The 21634-nt window shown below is 43.7% G+C and overlaps 1 protein-coding gene across 2 annotated transcripts in view; it reads left to right on the top strand.

Moving 5' to 3' along the window:
- VPS8 (VPS8 subunit of CORVET complex) overlaps positions 1 to 17738 on the top strand; it is a 257614-nt gene extending 239876 nt beyond the window's left edge. For both annotated transcript variants that reach the window (XM_045851634.1, XM_045851635.1), the window contains 2 exons: positions 8627 to 8707; positions 17005 to 17738. In XM_045851634.1, the coding sequence (XP_045707590.1) occupies positions 8627 to 8707; positions 17005 to 17154 (231 nt within the window). In that variant the 3' untranslated portion in view covers positions 17155 to 17738. The remainder of the gene's footprint in view (positions 1 to 8626; positions 8708 to 17004) is intronic.
- Positions 17739 to 21634: the final 3896 nt, after the last annotated feature.

A 21634-nucleotide genomic window follows, 5' to 3' on the forward strand; every position in this document is an offset into this window, starting at 1 on the left:
ATAAGATCGTGGTAAGCCACCCCTGCACACCCACCTGGGTGTGTCATGTTTGAAAGTGTGTGTGTGCACATGTGCCCTTACCAGTTGGTTCCACTACTCCAGCTTTTCCCCCAGGACTAGAGTTTACAAGGTAGAGGCCCCAGTTATGATGCTTAGTTGGTTGCAAAATTTTTATTCACATTGGCCAAGTCTCCTAGCTTTCTCTTCCTCAATTTATATAATCCTGTCTATTTATTTAGTAAAGTAGATGTAGTGCTTACAATTCAGTAACACTTTAAAAGAACCATGTGGCAGGAACATTCTTATTCAGTTTTCTTACACCTGCTAAGATGCAGTGTAAGAAACACTGCATTTCCATGAGTGTTGAAAGCAACATACCTGATCAGGGTTACTTAGAAGAAAAGAGGTGCCACTTGGTTGGTTCCTTTGGTACAGTTGAGTCAGGAGGAGGCAAAACACTCATAACCTGAGAGTGTCCTGTTACCATTAAGATTCAGTAAGGACAAGGAAGAATCCAGCCCCTACCCCCCAGCTGCTCTATCACTACAGATTAGCACCGTGTTAGACATGCAGAATCTCAGACCCTGCTCCAGACCTACTAACCCAAACCTGCGTTTTAACAAGACCTCTCAGTGATTCTTACACACGTTAAACTTCGAGAAGCGCTGCATCAGAAAACACGGGTTGGACCATCACTGAGGCTCCTACACTTTCTGCCTCAATGAGCAAACTCCCAGGGGCCGGAGCCTCTCACCCGGTGCCGTCTGCATTTCCCCAGGGGATGAAAGCGTGATTCTATTTTTAACACCACTTTCTATTTATGAACTAACATGACCTTCACTTTCCCCAACAATTTGAGTTGACTTCCAAAATATATCCAATAGGATAAAATAGAGGGAATCTAGATTTTTTAAAAAAAAAACTGTGTTTGTGGAAAATAATATAAAACCAGGTTATAATAGCACACACACGTTTGCCACCAAGTTCTGAGCAGTTCCTAGTTAAAGGCAGTCAATCATTTAGCACTGAGTTCCCTAGTGACAAAAGCCAAAAAGACAACATAATTAGTAACAAGTCTACGGCAGTGATTTTCAACCTTTTCCTTCTCACATAAACTAATTACTAAAACTCTGCAGCACACCAAAAAATAAATTTTCGCCAATCTGACAAAAAAGGTATAATTTTGATTCATTCATATCAGACAGCTATTACGTTGCCTGTTGGCATTTTTTTCTTTGACGGTGTAAAGGAAATGAGGTCAGTGCCTCTGACTGAATAGTCAGGTGTAGCATGTTTCAAAAATTCTTGTGGCACACCACTTGAAAATTACTGGTCTGTAGTGTCTAACACAGCTTTTCTCCATGCAGTGTCTGATGGGAATTTTATAGTGGGTTGTCACAGGTGGCCTGCACCATCTAACGTTTTTTTGTAAGAAGTACAATAGTTCATTGCATGAGATTTTTTCTTACAATATCCCTCCAAGGCAAAGGGCTATTTTACAAAAGCACCTCCATTAGGACACCATTTCTTGCTCCTGCTGCTTTATCATTTGCTAACTTGGCCTTTCCAACCTTTATAATTAACCTGCCTTGCCCACCCCACCTCCCCAGTGCCTTACTTGGTATATTCCTGACTTACTTCCATTTGGGCTTCCGTGTAAGCCTTATCACAGAGCAACCAGGGGTAAGAAAAGTCGAGGTCAGGATGGCTGGGCCCATGTCAAATGGACTGGGTGGGTGGCTGGCCCCACAGCGGATGTTTGAATGGCCAGTGAAAGTCATGTATCATCCTTTTCCTTAACCCACCTGCTCCCTAGTTGGTGCCAGGAGTGTGGAAGGGATTAGGAAAACTAGGGGGCAAGACCATGTTTTCCATTGTTAAGGCTCTTGAACATACTCTTTTTTCTTTTTGCTTTGTTTGTGTTAGGTTCGTAGTATTTCTTAAACCTTCTGATCATCTTTCGCTTTAATCTCCTGAGTGTTTTACTAAGTATCTCTCAGAAATGTGATACCCCACACACTTTCTCTCCAAGAATATGATCAGGTTTCCTACAAAATTATACTAAGAGAAGTAATATTTTTAAGTGTCAATGCAACTTTAAACATTTTCAGATCAGAGAACGATTCTCCATGGATTTGGCAGACCTAGAGATGGGAATCTAACAGGATGAAAAGCAGAGCCTGAGGGGTCCCATCCTTTTCTCTTTCTGGCTGCTGTTTTGGGTCACACTGCCCTTCTCAGGACTTCCGTCAAGCCATCCCCACCTTCAGCTGTCCCCACATCAGTGAGAGCACCAAGAAGAACTAAGGCAACTACGCCCTGAGCTGGTCTCCTGATCCTTGATGTCATCTTTGAGGCACCCCTGTGGGGCTCTGGAAGCTCATGAGATGTCAGCCTCCTCCCTGACAGCTGCTTTCTGGACCTACAAAGCAGGAGGTGGGCTGTGAGACTGTTCACTTTAGGCTGGCACTACTGACTGCTTTCCATTCTCTTAGCTCTTTGTAGGTTTATTTCCCTAGAGGTAGTGAAAAATTAGAGGAGAAGAAGCAAAGTCCTTCCTGGAAAACATTAAATTTACATAACCTCTTTTTTTTCCAGATATCATCTTTATCACTTTTTAGTTTTACTACATGTGGGAAAACTCTCCTACATTAGTGGGGGTTTTCCAATTACAGTTGATATTCAGCATTATTTTATATTAGTCTCAAGTGTACAGCATAGCAGTTAGACATTTAGATAATTTATGAAGTGATCCTCCTGATAAGTCTAGTACCCACCTGGTACCACTCATAGTTATTACAATATTATTGACGATATGCCTTGTGCTGTACTTCACATCCCCATGACTGTTTTGTAACCACCCTCTGTACTTCTCAGTCTCTGCACCTTTTTCACCCACCTCCACCTCCTTCCATTTGGTGACCATCAATTTGTGTTCTATGTCTATGAGTTTCTATTTATTTATTGGTTTATTTTGTTTTTTAGATTCCACATGTGAGATCATATGTTTTTTTGTCTTTCTCTGTCTAACTTATCTCATTTAGCATAGCACCCTCTAGGTCCAACCATGTTGTCACAAACAGTAAGATTTCATCCTTTTTTGGCTGAGTGATACTGCATTGTATATATGTACCATGTCGTCTCTATCCATTGACCCACCAATGGACCCTTGGCTATTGTAAATAATGCTGCGGTGAACAGAGGGGTGCATGTATCTTTTCAAATTAGTGTTCATTTTCTTCAGATACATACCCCAAAGTGGAATTGCTGGTCCATGTGGTGCTGCTATTTTTAATTTTTTGAGGAACCTTCTAACTGTTTTCCATGGTGGCACCAGTTTACAATCCCACCAACAGTGCACGGGGGTTTCCTTTCCTCCACATCCTAGCCAACACTTATATATTAATTTGTTTATGATAACCATTCTGGCAGGTGTGAGGTGATATCTCATTGTGGTTTTAATTTGCATTTCACAGATGATTAGTGATGTTGAGCATCTTTTCATGTCTATTGGCCATCTGTATGTCCTCTCTGAAGGACATACAGAGAGGTCCTCTCTGCTCAGGTCCTCTGCCCATTTTCTAATTGGATTGTTTGTTTTTTTGGTGTTAAGTTGTATGAGTTCCCTATAGATTTTGAATATTAGCCATTTAAAAGATGTATCATTGGTGAATATCTTCTCCCAATCAGTAAGTTGTTTCTTTGTTTTGCTGATAGTTTCCTTCACTGTGGAAAAACTTTTTAGTTGAATGTAACCCCATTTGTTTTGTCTTTTTTGTTTGTTTGTTTGTTTCCCTTTTCTGGAAAGAAATATCCAAAAATATATTGCTAAGAGCAATGTCAAAGAATTTATTGCCTATGTTTTATTTTAGGAGTTTTATGGTTTCATGTTTTACACTTAAGTCTTTAATCCATTTTGAGTTTATTTTTGTATATGTTGTAAGCAAGTGGTCTAGTGTCATTTATTTGTATCTGTACAGTTTTCTCAATATCATTTATTGAAGAGACTGCCTTTACCCCATTGTATAATCTTAACTCCTTTATCATAGATTAGTTGGGCTCTTTGTTCTGTTCCATTGATGTATGTGTCTGTCTTTTTTTATGATAGTACCATGCTGTTTTGATTATTATAGCCTTATAGTATAGTTTGATATCAGATAGCATGATACCTCCAACTTTGTTCTTTCTGAAGATTGCTTTGCTAATTCATGGTCTTTTCTGGCTTCATGTAAATTTTAGGATTATTTGTTCTAGTTCTGAGAATGTCATTAGTATTTTGATAAGAATTGTATTGGATCTATAGACTGCTTCGGGTAGACAATACAATCATTTAAAAAATATTATCCTTCTAATCGATGGGCACAGTATATCCTTCCAATTTACTTGTATGGTCTTCACTTTCTTTCTTCAGTGTCTTATAGTTATCTGAGTACAGGTCTTTTACCATCCTAGTTAAACTTATTCCTAGGTATTTTGATGCAACTGTAAATGGAATTGTTTCTTTACTCTTTCTGATAGTTCATTATTGGTGTATAAAAATGTACTTGGTTTCTAAATATTAATTTTGTATCCTACTTTACTGAATTCATTTACTCTAATAGTCTTGGGGGAACTTTTTAGGGTTCTTTATATACAATATCATGTCATCTGCAAATAATGACAGTTCTACTTCTACCTTTCAAATTTGAATGCATTTTATTTCACTTTTTTAAAAAAAGACTTCATTTATTTATTGTTAGAGAGAGTGGGGAAGAGAGAGAAAGAGAGGGAAAGAAACATCAATGTGCAAGAAAAACATCCATTAGTTGCCTCTCACGTGCACCCAACCAGGAACCTGGCCTGCAACCTAGTCATGTGTCCTGACCGAGAATCGAACCAGTGACCCTTCAGTTTGCGGGATGATGTCCAGCCAACTGAGCCACACCAGTCAGTCAGCCAGTCAGTTGTTTGTTTGTTTGTTTGTTTGTTTGTTTAAAAAGAAATAAAACCAGTTAGGGAATGTTTTATTTCTTTTTCTTGTCTCATTGCTATGGCTAGAACTTCAATACTATATTGAATAAAAGTAGTAAAATTGGACATCCTTGTGTTGTTCCTGATCTTAAAGAGAAAGCTTTCTGTTTTTCACCATTGAGTGTGATGTTAGCTGTGAGTTTGTCACATACTGCCTTTATTATGTTGAGGTATGTTCCTCTATCCCCACTGCTGAGTTTTTATTATAAATGGGTATTGGATTTTGTCAAATGCTTTCTTTGCATCCATTGATACATGATTTTTATCCTTCATTTTGTTTATGTGGTGTATCATGTTAACTGCTTTGCAAATATTGAACCAACCTTGAGTACCAAGAATAAATCCCTCTTGATCAGGTTAAATGATCTTTTAAATGTATTGCTGAATTCAGTTTGCTAATATTATGTTGAGGATTTTTGCATCTGTATTCATCAGGGATATTGGCCTATATTTTCTTTCTTTGTAGTTTCTTTATCTGGTTTTGGTAATAGGGAATGCTGGCCTCAGAAACTGAGTTTGGGAGCCTTCCCTCCTCTTCAATTTTTGGAATAGTTTGATAAGGATAGTTATTAATTCTTCTTTGAAAGTTTGGTAAAATTTGCTTGTGAAGCCATCTGGTCCAGGACGTTTGTTTGTTGGGAGTTTTTATTACTGATTCAATTTCATTAGCAGTTATCAGTCTGTTCAGACTTTCTGTTTCTTCCTGGTTTAGTCTTAGGAGATTGTATGTTTCTAGGAACTTATCCATTTCTTCCAGGTTGTCCAATGTCTTAGCATAAAGTTGTTCATAGTATTTTTCTATAATCCTTTGTATTTTTGTGGTGTTGGTTTTTATTCTCTTATCTCATTTCCTATGTTACTTGGGTCATCTCTCTTTTTTTCCTGATAATTCTGACTAAAGGTTTATCCATTTCATTTATCTGTTTAGTGAACCAGCTATTGGTTTAATTGATCTTTTCTTTAGATTCCATTTTGTTTATTTCTACTGTGATCTTTATTATTTCCTTCCTTTTACTCACTTTGGGCCTTATTTTTTCTTTTTCTAGCTCCTTTAGGTATAAGGTTGGATAGTTTAATTTTTCTTGTTCTTTGAGGTAGGCCTGTATTGCTATGAATCTCCCTCTTAGAACTGCTTTGGCCATGTCCCATAGATTTGGGGTCATTTTTTTTAATCAAGGTATCTTTTGATTTCTTTCTTGATCTCATTGATAACCCATTTATTTCTTAGTAACATATTAGTTAATCTCCATGTATTTCTGTATTTTTCAGTCCTCTTCTTCTAACTGATTTTTAGTTCATACCATTGTGTTCAGAAAAGTTGTTTGATACAATTGCAGTCTTCTTACATTTATTGAGACTTGTTTTGTGGCCTAATGCTTTCCTATATCCTGGACAGTATTCCATGTGCACTTGAAAAGAATTTTCTGCTGCTTTGGGGTGAAAGGTTCTAAAATTATCAATTAAATCCATCTGGTCTAATGTGTCATTAGGGCCACTATTTCCTTTCTTTTCCATCTGGGTGATCTATCCATTGATGTTAATGGAGAGTTAAAGTCCCCTACTGTTATTGTATTATTGTTGATCTCCCTCTTTATGTCCATTAATATATATCTAGGTACTCCTACATTGGATGCATAGATGATTACAAGAGTTATTTATATACTATTGTTGGATTGATCCCTTTATCATTATGAAATGCCTTTTGTCTCTTGCTACATTTGTTTTATAGTCTGTGTTGTCTTATGTAAGTATTGCTACCCCAGCTGTTTTGTCATTTCCATTTACATGAAATATCTTTTTTCATTCCTTTACTTTGTCTGTATGTCTTTCAATTTGAAGTAAGTCTCTTGTAAGTCAGCATATATAAGGGTCTTGTTTTTTGAATCCATTCAGCTTCCCTATGTCTTTTGATATGAACATTTAGTCCATTTACAATTAAAGTAATCATGGAAAGGTATGTATTGTCATCTTATTAATTGATTTGATTGTTTTTATAGCTCTTTTCTGTTCCATATTCTCTTGTATGTCGATACCTTTTTATACTGTTATGTTTGGATTCTTTTCTCTTCTTGTTTATCTCTTGTCAGTTTTTGGTTTCTGCTACCATGTGCTTCATGTGTATCACACTACATTTATACAGTCTGTTTTAAGTTGGCGGTCACTTAAGTTCAAACACACATTAAAATCACTACAATTTTTACTCACATCCTCCACAGTCATGTTCTTGTCATTCTTTTATACTTATTTTGTGTGTTTGTGTATATCTCTTATTTTTGTAATTACGCATGATCTCCCTACTTTTGCCTTTTAACCTCTGTAGTAGCTTTAGAGTTAGATGACTCACTGCTTTTACTAAGCGTTTGCATTTGTCGGTGAAAATTTTTCTAATATTTTCTTATTCATATTATTGATCTTTTCTTCTTAAAGAATCTCTTTAACGATTCTTATAATAATGGTTTAGTAGTGATGAACTCGTTCAGCTTTTTCTTGTCTGGGACATAACTTCTTATATAAATCTTTTTTTTTAAGTTCAGATCCTTATTGGGGAAAAAATACGAACATGACAGCACTTTCTCACAGAGGGGCATTTGTGTCACCACCAAGACCCCTTCTCATTGAAACCCTCCTCCCCCTCAGACATGTTAGGTCTTCAGTAATACTTTTTTTGTGTGCCAAAAGCATTCATAGTAAATACAGAGTAAAGAAAGATATTTTTACTAGTCATATACATAGATGTAAAAACACTTCTGAAATCAACATTTAACTAAGGGTATCTCTAAGTGTAAGAATAAGCTAGCATATACTGAACCCTTGTGAGGCACCAGGTAAGTTAAGGACATTTTAAATATGTATTTCATGTCATTTAATTTTCAGTGACCTCCTAAAGGAAGCATTATCCTCTCTCAGTTATAGGCAATGGCATTGAGGCTTAGAGAAGTAACTTGCCTAAGATCATACAGCAGGATAGTGTCAGAACTGGTATTCCAATTTACTTATGACTCCCAAGCCTATAGCTGCACCCCACAGGACCCCCTATCTTCTCTGTAGGTATGAGTTGGATCAGATCCACCACAAGCAGAACCACAGTATTGGCATGTTCCACCACAGTACTGCTATAGAAATGTTAGAGTTCACCTCTTCTAAAAAGCAGCAGTCCAAGCTTGCCACCCCACACATAGCTACCAGCTTTATAATGAGACAGGGAAGTGACATGATTTTTCCTATAAAATGATCCCCTACTACTACAACAAAGGGCCATCTTTGCTGGGTATACTCAGTGATGGATACAGGAAGGCAGGGCGGGATGGAGCTAAATTTCTCTGCAGAGTAAAAGCAAAGAGGAATCAAGAAGCCCTAAAGGAAGCTGGTCAGAACAGGAAATCAGAGAGCACACTGGGGAAAGGGTCCACAGAGAAGTGAGCCTGGGGGTTGGCACCAAGGGGCCTTAGAGGACCTGTCCATGTCTAGTTAATGCTCAGTAAAATATCTTTCACTAATTGCTAGTAGCATGGATTTTCTTCAGAGAAATGGAGGAAGCAGCACGTCCTGTGTCACCACTGGCCAAGTTCAGAGTCTGTCCATGGATGTTACTAACCTTGCTGTTTTTACTTCTCAGGCAACCTCAGAACCTGTTCTGGATCCACAGCAAATCCAAGCATTTGATCAGCTTTGTCATCTCTACCGAGGAAGTTCCAGGGTAATGTTCGTGTGGTTGTTTAAATTTTTATTTCTTATTTATAATTGCTATTTTGGAAATGCAGTGTCCTTAAGTCCTCTTAAAAGTACCCTTTTATGGCCATGTGGAGCCCTGGCCCCAGGGAGCAATCAGAATGTGGCAAAAGATGCAAAGGAAGTAGAAAGATGTCTGCCCCTTACTTACCGTGGGCTGCGAGGACACAGAAGGGCATCTGCGTTTCCTAAGCCTTCATCTGGGAGACCTTTCTTTTTATTGATGACTGCCAAATCTGTCCAAAGCCTCAGGCCTTGCGGGACATCTGCATTGGTTGAATTTGCTAAGTTACAGTGGCTTAACCAAAATAGAAGTTGAATGCAGGCAGCCCGGGGCATGTTCCATAAACCTCTCTCCAGATTTTTTCTGTCTTGTGGCTCCACCATCCATGATACCTCCATTCTGGCTAGCAAGATAGACAGGAGGAAGAGCAGAAGCCCTTTGTTTAAGGATAGTCCCTACAAGTATACACCACTTACCCCGTTGTCCAGAACTTAGACACATGGGCACACCTAACTACAATGCAGGCTGGGAAAATTGGTCTTTGTTCAAGGCCATTGGCTAAAACTACTGGCCTCCTACAACCATAGAAGAAGAGCACAGATTTGGAGTGCCACCAGCAGTCATGCCATAACATCGGTCTAGGTGTTGCACAAGCACTTCAGACATGCAGTCCTTAACATTCTCCATCGATCTTCCTTGCCCCACTGGCAGCACCCTGGGCTTATCTCTCCCACTCCATCCATTCACTAGGGATATCTGTAGGCATCTTCTCTCATCTCCTGTGTATTTCTCCCCTTCCCCTACAAACTGTCACTCACAGAGGCCACTGCAGGCCTTCTTCCCTTCTCTACAATGCTGCCCAGGTACTATTCCAAAACCCAATGTCATGTTACCCACCCCAGCCACTTGCTTAAAACACTTTCCTGGTTCTCCATCACCTGAAGGTGGAGTCCAAACTCTATCACCTCCTCCAGTCCTCAAGTCACACTTAATTCCAGCTGGGTGTGATTTGTTCTTGAACTTATTTTGAGCTTGCACAGACTGCCTGTGTGCTGCTTCTATGCCTGGACTTTTCTCCCCATTCTCAGGCAAACTCCTGCTTGGTTGCATGGAAGCCCAGATAAAAAATGGCATTCCCTCTTTGGGAGGTGGTCTGGGCTGAGTTTTTTGTTCCAGGAGATTTCTCCAGGGGACCCCTGAAGTGGTCCAGCAGCATTCCTAAACTGGCAGTACCTCTCTCCCCTCCCAGCCTCATCCAAGCTCCCAGTAGTTGGGTTCCTGGGCCTTCTAAGGAAGTTCCACAGCTTCAAACTACTGAGCTGTTACTCAGGACTCGCCGATTTCCAGATCACTAAGTTATAGATGTAGTACACAAAAATATCTGTGGTTGATCTTTCTACCTCAGTGTCTGAATGTGAAAGCACTTGAAGTTTATGTAACATCTGTCTCCTGTTCTATTCTTGGTATTGTGTGTAATAGTTCTTGCAGAGAACTTCACAGGCTGATGGGCGGCTGAGAGGGTTCTAAAAGACAGGAAGTCACATAAGGTGAAGCTCAAGCACAGTGAGGGACATCTCTCTGTAACCTCTCCAGTGGCAGTCAAGTCCAGGAAGGACTGCTTAAGCGAGTGTACTTCCTGTCTGCCCTCGGCCAGCTAAGTAACTCACAGTCAGAGCCAGTGTTACGAATTGTGAATTGGACTACATACATGTCTCTGAGCCAGGAGCGAGGGCTGGATTATTTCTGATAAACTGGCACTTTGAACTTAGGGGCCTTACGGCATCTCCCCTATCACCACAGCCACTGGTAGTAAGTTACCAACAAAAGTGACAAATGAACACACACGAACCTCTGCCATTATTCCTGGGTGAAGAGAGAACCCCTTGCCAGGGGTCAGAGGACTGCTAGAAGACAGAGTTCCTGGAAGGTGACAGGCATTATCTCTAGGGAAGGCAGAACTGTGGGCAGCTCAGCTGAGCACGAATGGCCACATGGATCTGAGTTTGAATCCCACACTACCACTCACCTCTGGGTGTCTCAGGGCAAGTTACTTAACTTCTCAGGGCTCCAGGTGTTTTACCCAGAGGGTTGTTTTAGAGGATTAGAAATAACAGACATGTGAAGCAGGTCCAAGATGGCAGCATCAGTGGATGCTGAGCCTGCTTCCTCCCAAGAACACATTGAATGTACACCTATATTTAGAGCCATTCCTCCTGGGAGACAGCCATGAGCCAATTAAATAGCTTTTGCACAATAGGCAAGAAAGAGGGACCCCATAGAGAAGTTGAGGAACCAGGAGTTGAGGGGACAACCCAGAACTGGAGGAACCAATGAGTGCCCTTGTTTATGTTTCCCTGAACCTAGATAGCAGGCGAGAGCTCCATCCAGCTTCTGTGGCCAACCTGCAGGGCACTCTGGCACGTGCCCAGGCGCCCCTCCTGAGCTAGATCCAGCAGAAACAGGAGGGCGTCAGGCCCTTGCAGTTGGAGGTTGACCCAGCAGGTACAGCAGTGTGTTGCTTCATGCACCCACTGGGCTGTGCACACAAGGGGCTTCCCCACCTAAAGAGGATGCGGAGCTAATGAAACACTGTAGTACCCATGTGCAGGGCTACCCTGTCCAGAAAGGTGTGGAGATTTGGGGGTGCTACTGTGCACTCATGTGGTGCTGCCTCTCCTACAGAGTGTAGAGCAGGCAAAACCCTGCAATAGTGGGACACTGCTGCGCACACACGGGGCCACCAACCCAAAGAAAATGTGGAGCTAGCAAAACATGGTGGTGCCCACACACAGGGCTGCCCCATGCAGAGTGAGGTGGGTGTGCACGCAAGGTCATGTTGTGATCACAGACAATTAAAGCAACAGGGCACAGAAAGGGCACACCTTATAGCCCTGTCTAAATCAGGCAGCCCCAGATAGATTAGAAGGGCAAGGAAATATGCACCACCTGAAACCCACTCCAGGTCAGGTGATACATCAGGTAGGGCACATGCCCACCCTGACTACAATTAACCTGCCAAAGCTCTCCGATACAGTCTACAGATCACTCTTTCAAGATGGAGAGGGTTAGTTACTCAGTGCAACTCATAGGAACAAACACAGAAAGCCAAACAGAATGGAGAGAAAGATGAATATGCTCAAATGAAGAAACAAGAAGAAACTCGAGAGAAAAATCCTAAGACAAAAGAAATAAGTAATTTGACTGATAATTTGAAGAAACTGTCATGAGGATGCCCAATGAACTGGAGAGTACAGTAGAGGAATTCAGAGAGCACTTCAACAAAAAGATAAAAAACACAATAAAGAACCAACCGCAAATGAAGCATACAATGACTGACATGAAGAATACATTAGAACAGGGGGTCACACTCATTTTCACCAGGCACCACATCCACCTCACGGTTGCCTTCAAAGGGCCGAATGTAATTTTCGGACTGTATAAATGTAACTACTCCTTAACAGTTAAGAGAGAGTTCAGTGCTGTCACCAGGTAGAAACAAGGTGCCGGGCCAGATAAAACCAGGTAGAGGACCAGATTCAGCCCATGGGCCTTGTGTTTGCCACCTGTGCATTGACATCAGATTAGTTAATACAGAAGAATAGACTGGTGACCTGGAAGAATAGCAGAATGGTAGAAATCACCCAAAAAGAACCGCAAAGTGAAAAAATATATTTTTTTAAATGAAGATAGTGTAAGAGATCTCTGGGATAAGATCAGTGCCCTGACGTTTTCATTCTAGGAATTCCAGAAGGAGAGGAGAGAGAAAGGGAAAGAATATTTAAATAATGTCTGAAAATTTCCTAATTTGGGGAAGAAAACAGGCTTCCAAACACAGGGTTTCAAACACAGTGAACCCAAAGAGACACACACCAAGGCATATTAGATTTAAATGCCAAAAGTTAAGGAGAGCCCTGGCTGGGTGGCTTAGTTGGTTGGAGCATTGTCCCATACATCAAAAGGTTGCAGGATCAATTCCTGGTCAGGGCACATACCTAGGTTGCAGGTTTGATCCATGGTCAGGTACAGGAGGGAGGCAACTGATCAGTGTTTCTCTCTCGCTCTCTTCCTTGCCCTCTCTCTAAAACCAATCCTTGGGTGAGGATTTAAAAATTAAGGAGAAAGAGACAATCTTAAAGACAGTAAGAATGAAACATCGTCTCATACAAGAGAAAGCCCATAAGGCTATCAGCTGATTTCTCAGAAGCAACTCTACAGGCCAGAGGGGAGTGGCAGGAGATATTTAAAGTGCTCAAAGAGGGGAATGTCCAACCTAGAATACTATAATCCAGCAGGATTATCATTTAGAATTGGGGAGAGTTTTCCAGACAAGTGAAAACCACAGTTCACCACCACTAAACTAACTTTACAAGAAACGTTAAAAGGTCTTCTTTATGCAGAAAAGAAAAGGCCATAACCAAAAACAAGAAAATACAGGGGAAAATATCTCACTGGTAAAGGCAAAAATATAATAATCACAGTGAATCAACTACTTTAAAAAGCTAACATGGCCCTGGCTGACATGGCTCAGTGGATTGAGCACCAGCCTATGAACCAAAAGGTTGCTGGTTCAATTCCCAGTCAGGGCACATGCCTGGGTTGCAAGCCAGGTCCCCAGTAGGGGCTGTGTGAGAGGCCACACATTGATGTTTCTCTCCCTCTCTCTTCTTCCCTTCCCTTCTATCTAAAAACAAAAAATAAATAAAATCTTTTTTTAAAAAAAGCTAATATGAAGGTTAAAATAGTAGAAAAATTAATAATAGCTGCAATAAATGACCAAAGGTTGCATAAAACAAAAAGATATAAAACATGATGTCAAAAACAGAGTGGAAAGGGGAGAAATAATGTAGTGCTTTTAGAACACAACTGAACTCAAATGCCTGTCAGCTTAAAATAGACCGCTGTAGCTATAGATGTATGTATGTGTACCTCACAGTAGCCATAAACCAAACATACACAAAAAATACACAGAAAAAAATGAAGAAAAAGGAATCCAATCAAAACAATGAAGAAAACCAACAAATCAAAAGGAAAGAATCAAGAGAAGAAGGAAGAACAATGAAGAACAACAAAAACCCCCCAAAAAACAATGAACAAAATGGCATTGAGCACATACCTATCAATAATTACTCTAAATGTAAATGAAGTAAATGCTCCCAACAACACAGAAGAGGCTGAATGGGTCAAAACAAGACAAAAAAAGACCCATTTCTATGCTGCAAACAAAAGACTCACTTTAGATTGACAGACACGCAGACTGAAAGTGAAGAGATGAAAGGATATTCCATGCAATCCGAAACAGAAAGGAAGCGGGGGCATAGCAATACTTCCACCAGACAAAACACACTTCAGTGCTTTTGAAGGGAGTCCATCTAAGAAGAGGTAAATATCTGTGCACCCAACCTGAGAACACCCAAATATAAAAAGCGATTGTCAGTGGACATAAAAGCAGAACTTAACAGTAATACTGTCATAGTGGGGGACTTTAGTACCCCACTTACCTCGATGGACAGATCACCCAGACACAAAATCAATAAGAAACAATGGCTTTAAATGCCACGTTGAACTAGTTTGACTTGATAGACATTTATAGAGTATTTTATCCAAAAACTGTAGATTACACATTTTTTTTCGAGTGCACATGGAACATTTTTCCAGGATAGACCACATTCTAAGTCTCAATAAATTCAAGATCAAGCATATTTTCTGACCACAGCATGAAACTAGAAATCAACTATAGGAAAAAAAAGTTGAGAAAAAAAAACACAAATATGTGGAGATTAAACAACATGCTTCTGAACAACCAATGGATGAAAGACAAAATCAAAAACTACCTTGAGACAAATGAAAATGAAAACAATAACCATGCAGCAAAAGCAGTTATAAGAGGAAAATGTATAGCATTACAGGCCCACCTCAAGAAGCAGGAAAAAAACCCAAATAAACAATCTGAGTCTGCACCTAAAGAAACTTTTTAAAAAGGAACAAACAATACCCAAATTAAGTAGAAGCAAAGAAATAATAAAGATCAGAGCAGAAATAGATGAAATAGAAAATAGAAGAACAATAGAAAAGTTTAATGAAATCTAGAGCTGGTTCTTTGAAAAAATTTTTAAAAATTGACAGGCTTCTAACAATACTCATCTAACAGTACTCAGCAAAAAAAGAAAACACAAATATATAAAATCAGAAATAAAAGAAATTAGAACTGACACCACAGAAATGCAAAGGATTATTAAAGAATACTAGAAACGATTATATGACAAATTGGACAATCTAGAAGAAATGAATGAATTTCTAGGAGCATACAACCTTCCAAGAGTGACCAGAAAGAAACAGAGAATCTGAATGGACCAGTGCTGGCAATGAGACTGAAGCAGGAATCAAAAACTCCCAACAAACAAAAGCCTAGGACAGATGGCTTCACAGGTGAAATCCACCAAACATTTAAAGAAGAATTCATACCTGTCCTTCTCAAATAAACAGAGGACACGAAAAGACATTTCTCCCAAGAAGACATACAGAGGGCCAACAGACATATGGAAAGATGCTCAACATCACTCATTATCAGGGAAAGGCAAATCAAAACCACAATGAGACACCACCTCGTACCTGTCAGAATGGCTATCATCAAAGAGTCAACAACATGATGTGCTGGTGAAGATGTAGAGAAAAGGAAACCCTTGTGTACTACTGTTGGTGGGATGCAAACTGGTGCAGTCACTGTGGAAAACAGTACACAGGATCCTCAAAAAACTACAAATAGAACCACCATATGTCCCAACAATTCCACCGCTGGGTGCTTATCCAAACAAAACAAAAATGCTAATTCAAAAGATATGTGCGCACCTATTTTCCCTGCAGCATTACTTACAATAGCCAACATACAGAAGCAACTCGGTGCCTATCAATACATGAACAAATAATGAAGTGAAATACACAGTGGAGTATAAGGCAATAAAAAAAATAAAATCTTACCATTTGCGACAACATGGATAGACCTAGAGGGTATTATGCTAAGTGAAATAAGTTAGACAGAAAGACAAATACCATATGATTTCACTTATATGTGGAATCTAAAAAAACACAGCAAACCAGATAAAACCAAAACCAGACTCACAGAAACAGACCAAAGGGATGATTGCCAGAGGGGAGCCGTTGGCAGGTGGGTGATAAAGGTGAAGGGGAATGCAGTCAATAATATTGTAATAAGTTTGCATGGTGGCAGATGGTTGCTAGAATTAGTGGAGTGATCCCACTGTAAGATAGAACATGTCAAATCACTGATATTATACACCTGAGACTAATATAATATTATGTACCAGCTACTTAAAAAAAATTCTTGAAAGAAATAGTACATGGAGTACAGGACCCAGGGTAGTGCCTGGCACCTGAGAGGCACTCACCAGTCCCCTGGGGCTATCAGCTGTCCCCGTAGATGTCCTGCCTATTCTGCCCTGCGTGGTGGCTTGCCCCTCACAGCTGCCCTCTCTGGGGGCAGGACCTTGGGTGTGGAATTCCCCTGTTCTCTGACCATCAGGGTACCTCGAGGGCCAGGCTGTCAGGCCCCCTACTCTTGCAAAGCCCTCTTTGGGGTGAAAGGGGCAACTCCTCTGAAAGCGTAGCTGGGTGTCCCAATGGGCTAGCAGTAACCTTTCTTCCTGCCACTCTCTATCCTTGGCAGGTAGGTCTTTCTGAGCTGAGCTACCAACAGTGAGGTTTTCACTCCTGTCTTGGCAAAAATGGGTAACCTGGGAGCAGGGAGGATTTTTCAGGAGAAGGTAGAGTTTCCCCTGAAGGAGCAGCTGGACCAGGTTACAAAAGATAGCGGTCAGAGCCAGTGATCATAACTCGGGTCCTCAGAGGGAGTGGGATGAGATGAGTGGAGAGTGGGGAACCTCAGCTCCAGGCAAGGCCGCAGGCTCGGGCACCAGCGGTAGAGGCATACACTCAGAGGGCTGAGGGTTCAGAATCAGCTTCCCGCCATCATCCCAGTACCACAGTTTGAAGTGCTACAGGACGCACCCAGTCCACTCTTACTAAGGGAGGGATTCAGGTCCTAAAAAATGCAGTGGACTTGTCCACAGTCACATTACTTGTTTGTGCAACCCCCGCCTGTACACCCTTCCCGCAGCACAGCACCACCTCTCCCGGATTCCAGGCAGTGAGTGGACTCAGGCTCCCCCCAGTCTGCTCCACATCCAGCCTCCCCACATATCTTCTGCCCCCACAGCTCTGGCTGATGTGTGTCCCCTCCTTTGCAGCTGGCTCTCCTCACAGAACTGTCCCAGAACCGTGGCAGCGAGAGCTACCGGCCGTTCAGTGGCTCCCAGAGTGGCCCTGCTTTCAACAGCATCTTCCAGAACGAGAACTTCCAGCTGCAGCTCATTCCCCCGCCGGTGACTGAGGACTGACACCTCTCTGGGGCCTGGCCCTGAAGGCCAGAGATGATCCCCATCCCGAGGATCCCAAGGCAAGTGGGCCGGGACCCCTCTGGACCCGCTGGGCCCCCACTGCCTCCCACACTTTAGAGCAGAGGCCCAGGTGGGCTGCCGTGGCCGGGCGCTCCCTCCCAGCGAGGCCCCTCCCCGTCTCTCCGGTGACGGTGCTGCAGCAGCAGCTCACCAGTTGGTTCTGTTTCGCTTGTTAAGCAGAGGAATGTCACACACCTCCATCCAGCTTTTTGAGAAAATGTGCTTTGCCTGTTGGGACTTTTTCCTGTTTCCCTGGACACCTAAAGAATAGGTGGAGCTCATATGGGTGGCATTCTGGAGTCTGTCACACTTGTCTCCTTCACCATGGAGGGACTTCAGCTTCTGCTGCTGTTGGGAACAAGGAACAGGGTCGGCCAGGCCAGGCTGCAGCACAGCTCAAACCTGCACTGCAGGGAGCCAAGGACCTGCGGGCAAGGGCATCTCCCTATTGATATGTTTATGTGAAAACCCCTTTGAGTCTAAGACTGTCCCTTTCCAAGAATAAATACCTCTGTTTAAGTTCTGCAGGCCTGCTGGCTGGCTGGCTGGCTGCCTCTCAATCTATCAAGTCATAAAGGACATTTAGAACACCTGTTACGACAATTCCCTTTTGTTAGCTTAAAGTCAAGGACCTTGCTTGTGACAACAGCACCTTTACTCAAAGCAGCAGCAGCAGCTCCATCACGACTCCATTCAGAGCAGAGCGGCCCAACCACCGAGTGCTGCTATGCTGGGGACTAGGCTGCCAGAGCAGCGTTTTTACATATCTTGGCCCTGGGTCTTTGTATGTCATTGGGCCAAAGACAGAAGGTCACCACACACAGAGACGAGGCTTCCCCCTCCGGGCCAAGGCGATCCATTTTCATCAGTCCACTCAGGGATGATGAGACTCACGTGGACTGGCTTACTGATGCCAACCAAGCCACAGGACACACAAACTAGACACAAGGCTGCTGACCTTTAATAGACAGGTGATCCTGCTTTGGCCACATACTAGCTGTGATCCTGGGCAAGTCACTTCTCCATGCTTCAGTTTCGTATAAAATAAAACTGTTGTAAGACTAAGTGAAGCAATGCAGGCCATGCAAACGTCCCTGAAACGCCAGCCTAGCCCTGACTATGTAGGCACACCTCATGTTATTACATCCCCTTCCCTGTACTGCACAGGTTTTGTATTCTTTACCAACCGAAGGCAAAACCCTCCACCAGCAAAAAGATGACTTGCTTAATTGCAACACTCTATTTCAGTGTTTGGGAACCAAACCCCTAATACCTCTGAGATGTGTAACTCCCCCCCCGCCCACCCCCCAAAACCTGCTGCCCAGGCTGCTGCCTCCGCACCTGGGCGGAGGCCAGATGGGAGGACGTGGCTGAGCATTAAGTGACCACCACTGGATGCTGGCTGCAGCTACATGAGGTGGTCTCAACCCATTTCGTGAAAGAGAAGGCTGCGGCTCAGATGTAATAAATAAGTTAACCAAGGAGACACACTCAAGAAATGGCAGAGCAGGGATTTGAACTGAGAACTGTGTTTCCAGAGCCAAGATGCTACCTCCCCAAATCATAGATCAGAAGATTTCTTGATGAGCTTAAAATTAAGGCCAAGGAGTTTGATATTCTCAAAGCAATCTTGGTAATTGTCCCTCACTCTATAGTCTAAATGAGCCAAGGCACTTTACTGAGTATTGAAACCCCTTCCCAAATCAGGGCCAATCAACACCAGCCAATAACTCTCCTCCAGCCCGTCTGTTTCCTGTGACTTGTCATTCGAGTCACAGCGCCACTGAATGCACTACATCAGCTCTACGTGCAGGGTCTGGCCTCCTAAGGGGAACCTCAGGAGTGGATTTGAAGGGCCTTCTTGTCTTACCTAAGGGTAGATGAGAAGCTGGTTCTAAGCGCTGGGCACTGGAGATGTGCAGGCTGAGCTGAACCCCGCTCCCTGCCACCGTCACTGCGCCCACCCCCTCGCGTGGCACTGAGCACATGTTCCAGTCTGCAGTGATGTTGGGCCCCACTTCAGAGCAGTTCCTTAGGGGCAGAGACTGATGTGAAAATATTTCTAGACTCAGCAAGAGCAGCCGTTCTGCCCACACAGCCAAGGGTGGTACTGGGGAAGCAGGGGCTCCCAGTGAGGGGCAGCCAGCTCAGCTGCTTTTCTAGGCAGGCGCTCGCTCACCGTGGTGAGAGGAAGGTGAGAGGGGGCAGTGGGTGGGGCGGTTCCAGAGACCCTTTGGCTACCATTTGGGGAGGGCAGGTACCTGGTCTGAATGTCTCCTCCCCTGCTACCCCAAAGGGCGGGAGGGATGATCCTCTGAAAGGAAATCAGGACCCTGGTAAGAGAGGGGAGTGGATTCTGGGTGGCCAAACACAGCAGTGTCCATCACAGCTTTGTTACCTGGTAAAAAATAAGTATCTGAATGGACAATGTGAAAACATAGTCAATCTCAGCTCCCCGCTCCAGCCCGAGGCCCCCCACACCCACACATCCCACACTCTGCACTTGTCCCCCGCCCCACCCTACCCACCCCACCCCCCACCACCAGGGCACAGAGCGGCACCCAGCCGTGCACCCCAGGCAGAACAGACTGTTGGAAAGAGCCATGGGGTCTAGGCACGGCCCTGGCCCACGCCAGAGCTGAGGAAGGCTGTTTGCTCTTCTGAAAAATAAAAATAAAAGTGATCTGCTCCGCCTGTAGCAAAGTCCAAGTAACACGTGGGAAGATACTTTACAGAGTAACACTTCCGACCAGAGCCTACCCTGGTGAGGGGGAGGAAGAGGTTTGTGGAAGAGGAAAGCCAACAGGAGCCTCATCAATGATGAATGCTTTAGAGAATAAATAATTCAGAGCTTTGGGGATCCTTTTAGAAACTGTATGTTCCTACGCAGCTCTGCCCGGTGAGAATGTTTTTCCAAAGGAGCCTCTCCAGAACCAGATGCCTGGGGTGAGCCCAGAGATGCGGGAAGGCCTCCTGGTGTGCTGTCCTCTGGCAGCCCAGGGCCAGCGCCAGGACCCCAGGGGGTCTGAGTACCGCTGAGCTCCCAGAGGGCAGCCTCGGCCTTAGAGCTCATCATCCCAGCGGCCCCTCCGCTCAGGGGCATCCCAGGCCATCTTCCTCCCCCAGCCGGCCGCCTCCGCGCCCTGACGCTCCATGAAGCCTCCCCCGGCTACCTACCCAAGGAAAACAGCAGTTGGACTCACCTTATTTTCACAGGTGGGTGTTTTCCTGTCTGTTTCCTACACTCCCGAGGTCAGGACTATGTTCTGTCCACTCCACAGCATAGTGCTTAATACTATTAAACAGGTATCACCACATTTTCTTTAAAATCACTTTTTCTTAAGTTTTTATGAACAGAAATGTTCACAAACCACATGTATGCAGCTGGATTAATTCACAAAGTGAACAGACATGTATAAGCAAATAGAAAGGACCAGCCTCCTGGAGGCCCACCGCCCCTCCAGTTAAACACTATCCTGACTTCTGCCATCGTAGACGGCTTCGCCAGGGTCGGGCTCAGTCAGAGGTGGGCCTCAGGTGTGGGGGGGGGGGGGGGGGCAAGTGAGGGAGAGGTGAGGCCTGAGGAGCAGCAGGGCAGGGTTCAACTGCACAGGCTCGAGTTGAAGAAGTGTCTCTGGCTGGACTCGGAGTCAGTGGAACGCTGGCACTCTGGCTCTGCTACTTACCTGCCACGTGTGACTGGCTCACCTGCTCTTGTAGTTGACTTAGCTCTTGGTTGCTTCAGCCACGCACTCACAAAATTATCCTGCTCTCCACCACAGGATCCGTGGGTGTGGCAGGCGAGTCCCCACTCAGACAGGTGATGTTCCACTGACCCATGATGCTGGGTTTCCTGTCACATCTTGCAGTGACACTCCAGATCTCTTTCTCGGGATCAGTCAGCTGGGGTTTTGCACTAGGTGACAGGTGACTAGGTACCACAGGGGGCTAAAACGTCGCACCAGGGCCCTAGCTTTCTAAGCTCCCGTCTCCAAATTCACAGCAGAGCTTCGGGCTAGGGACCGAGAAAGACAGCAACAAATCCTCCCCTCTCTCCAACCCAGTGGCCCAAGGACTCTGCAGCCGTGGCTGGAAGCCTGGCATGGGGTCCCTCCTCTGTGGAGGCCGGTCAGTCCCAGGGCCCACAGTCCCCAGTCCTGCTGTTACTCGGGTCCAGCAGGTAAATGAGTGGTGGGGCTGCTGCCCGACCTGCGGGCTCCCCATCGCCACCTCCGCCCCACACCCCCAGCAGAGCCAGACTGCACCTGCACAGACTGCCCCCCGACTGTCATCTCCCGCACAGAGATGCTTGCTGGCTTGTTTCTCATTGTAAAACCAAGATCCATTAATATTAGCAAACTAGGAAAAATTCAAAAGAGCAAACAGAAAGGCACCATGAACATCTTGGCATATTTACTTT

The sequence above is a fragment of the Phyllostomus hastatus genome, unplaced genomic scaffold, assembly GCF_019186645.2.
Source record: "Phyllostomus hastatus isolate PE091 unplaced genomic scaffold, TTU_PhHast_1.1 phas_contig_86, whole genome shotgun sequence".
NCBI classification, from domain to species: domain Eukaryota; kingdom Metazoa; phylum Chordata; class Mammalia; order Chiroptera; family Phyllostomidae; genus Phyllostomus; species Phyllostomus hastatus.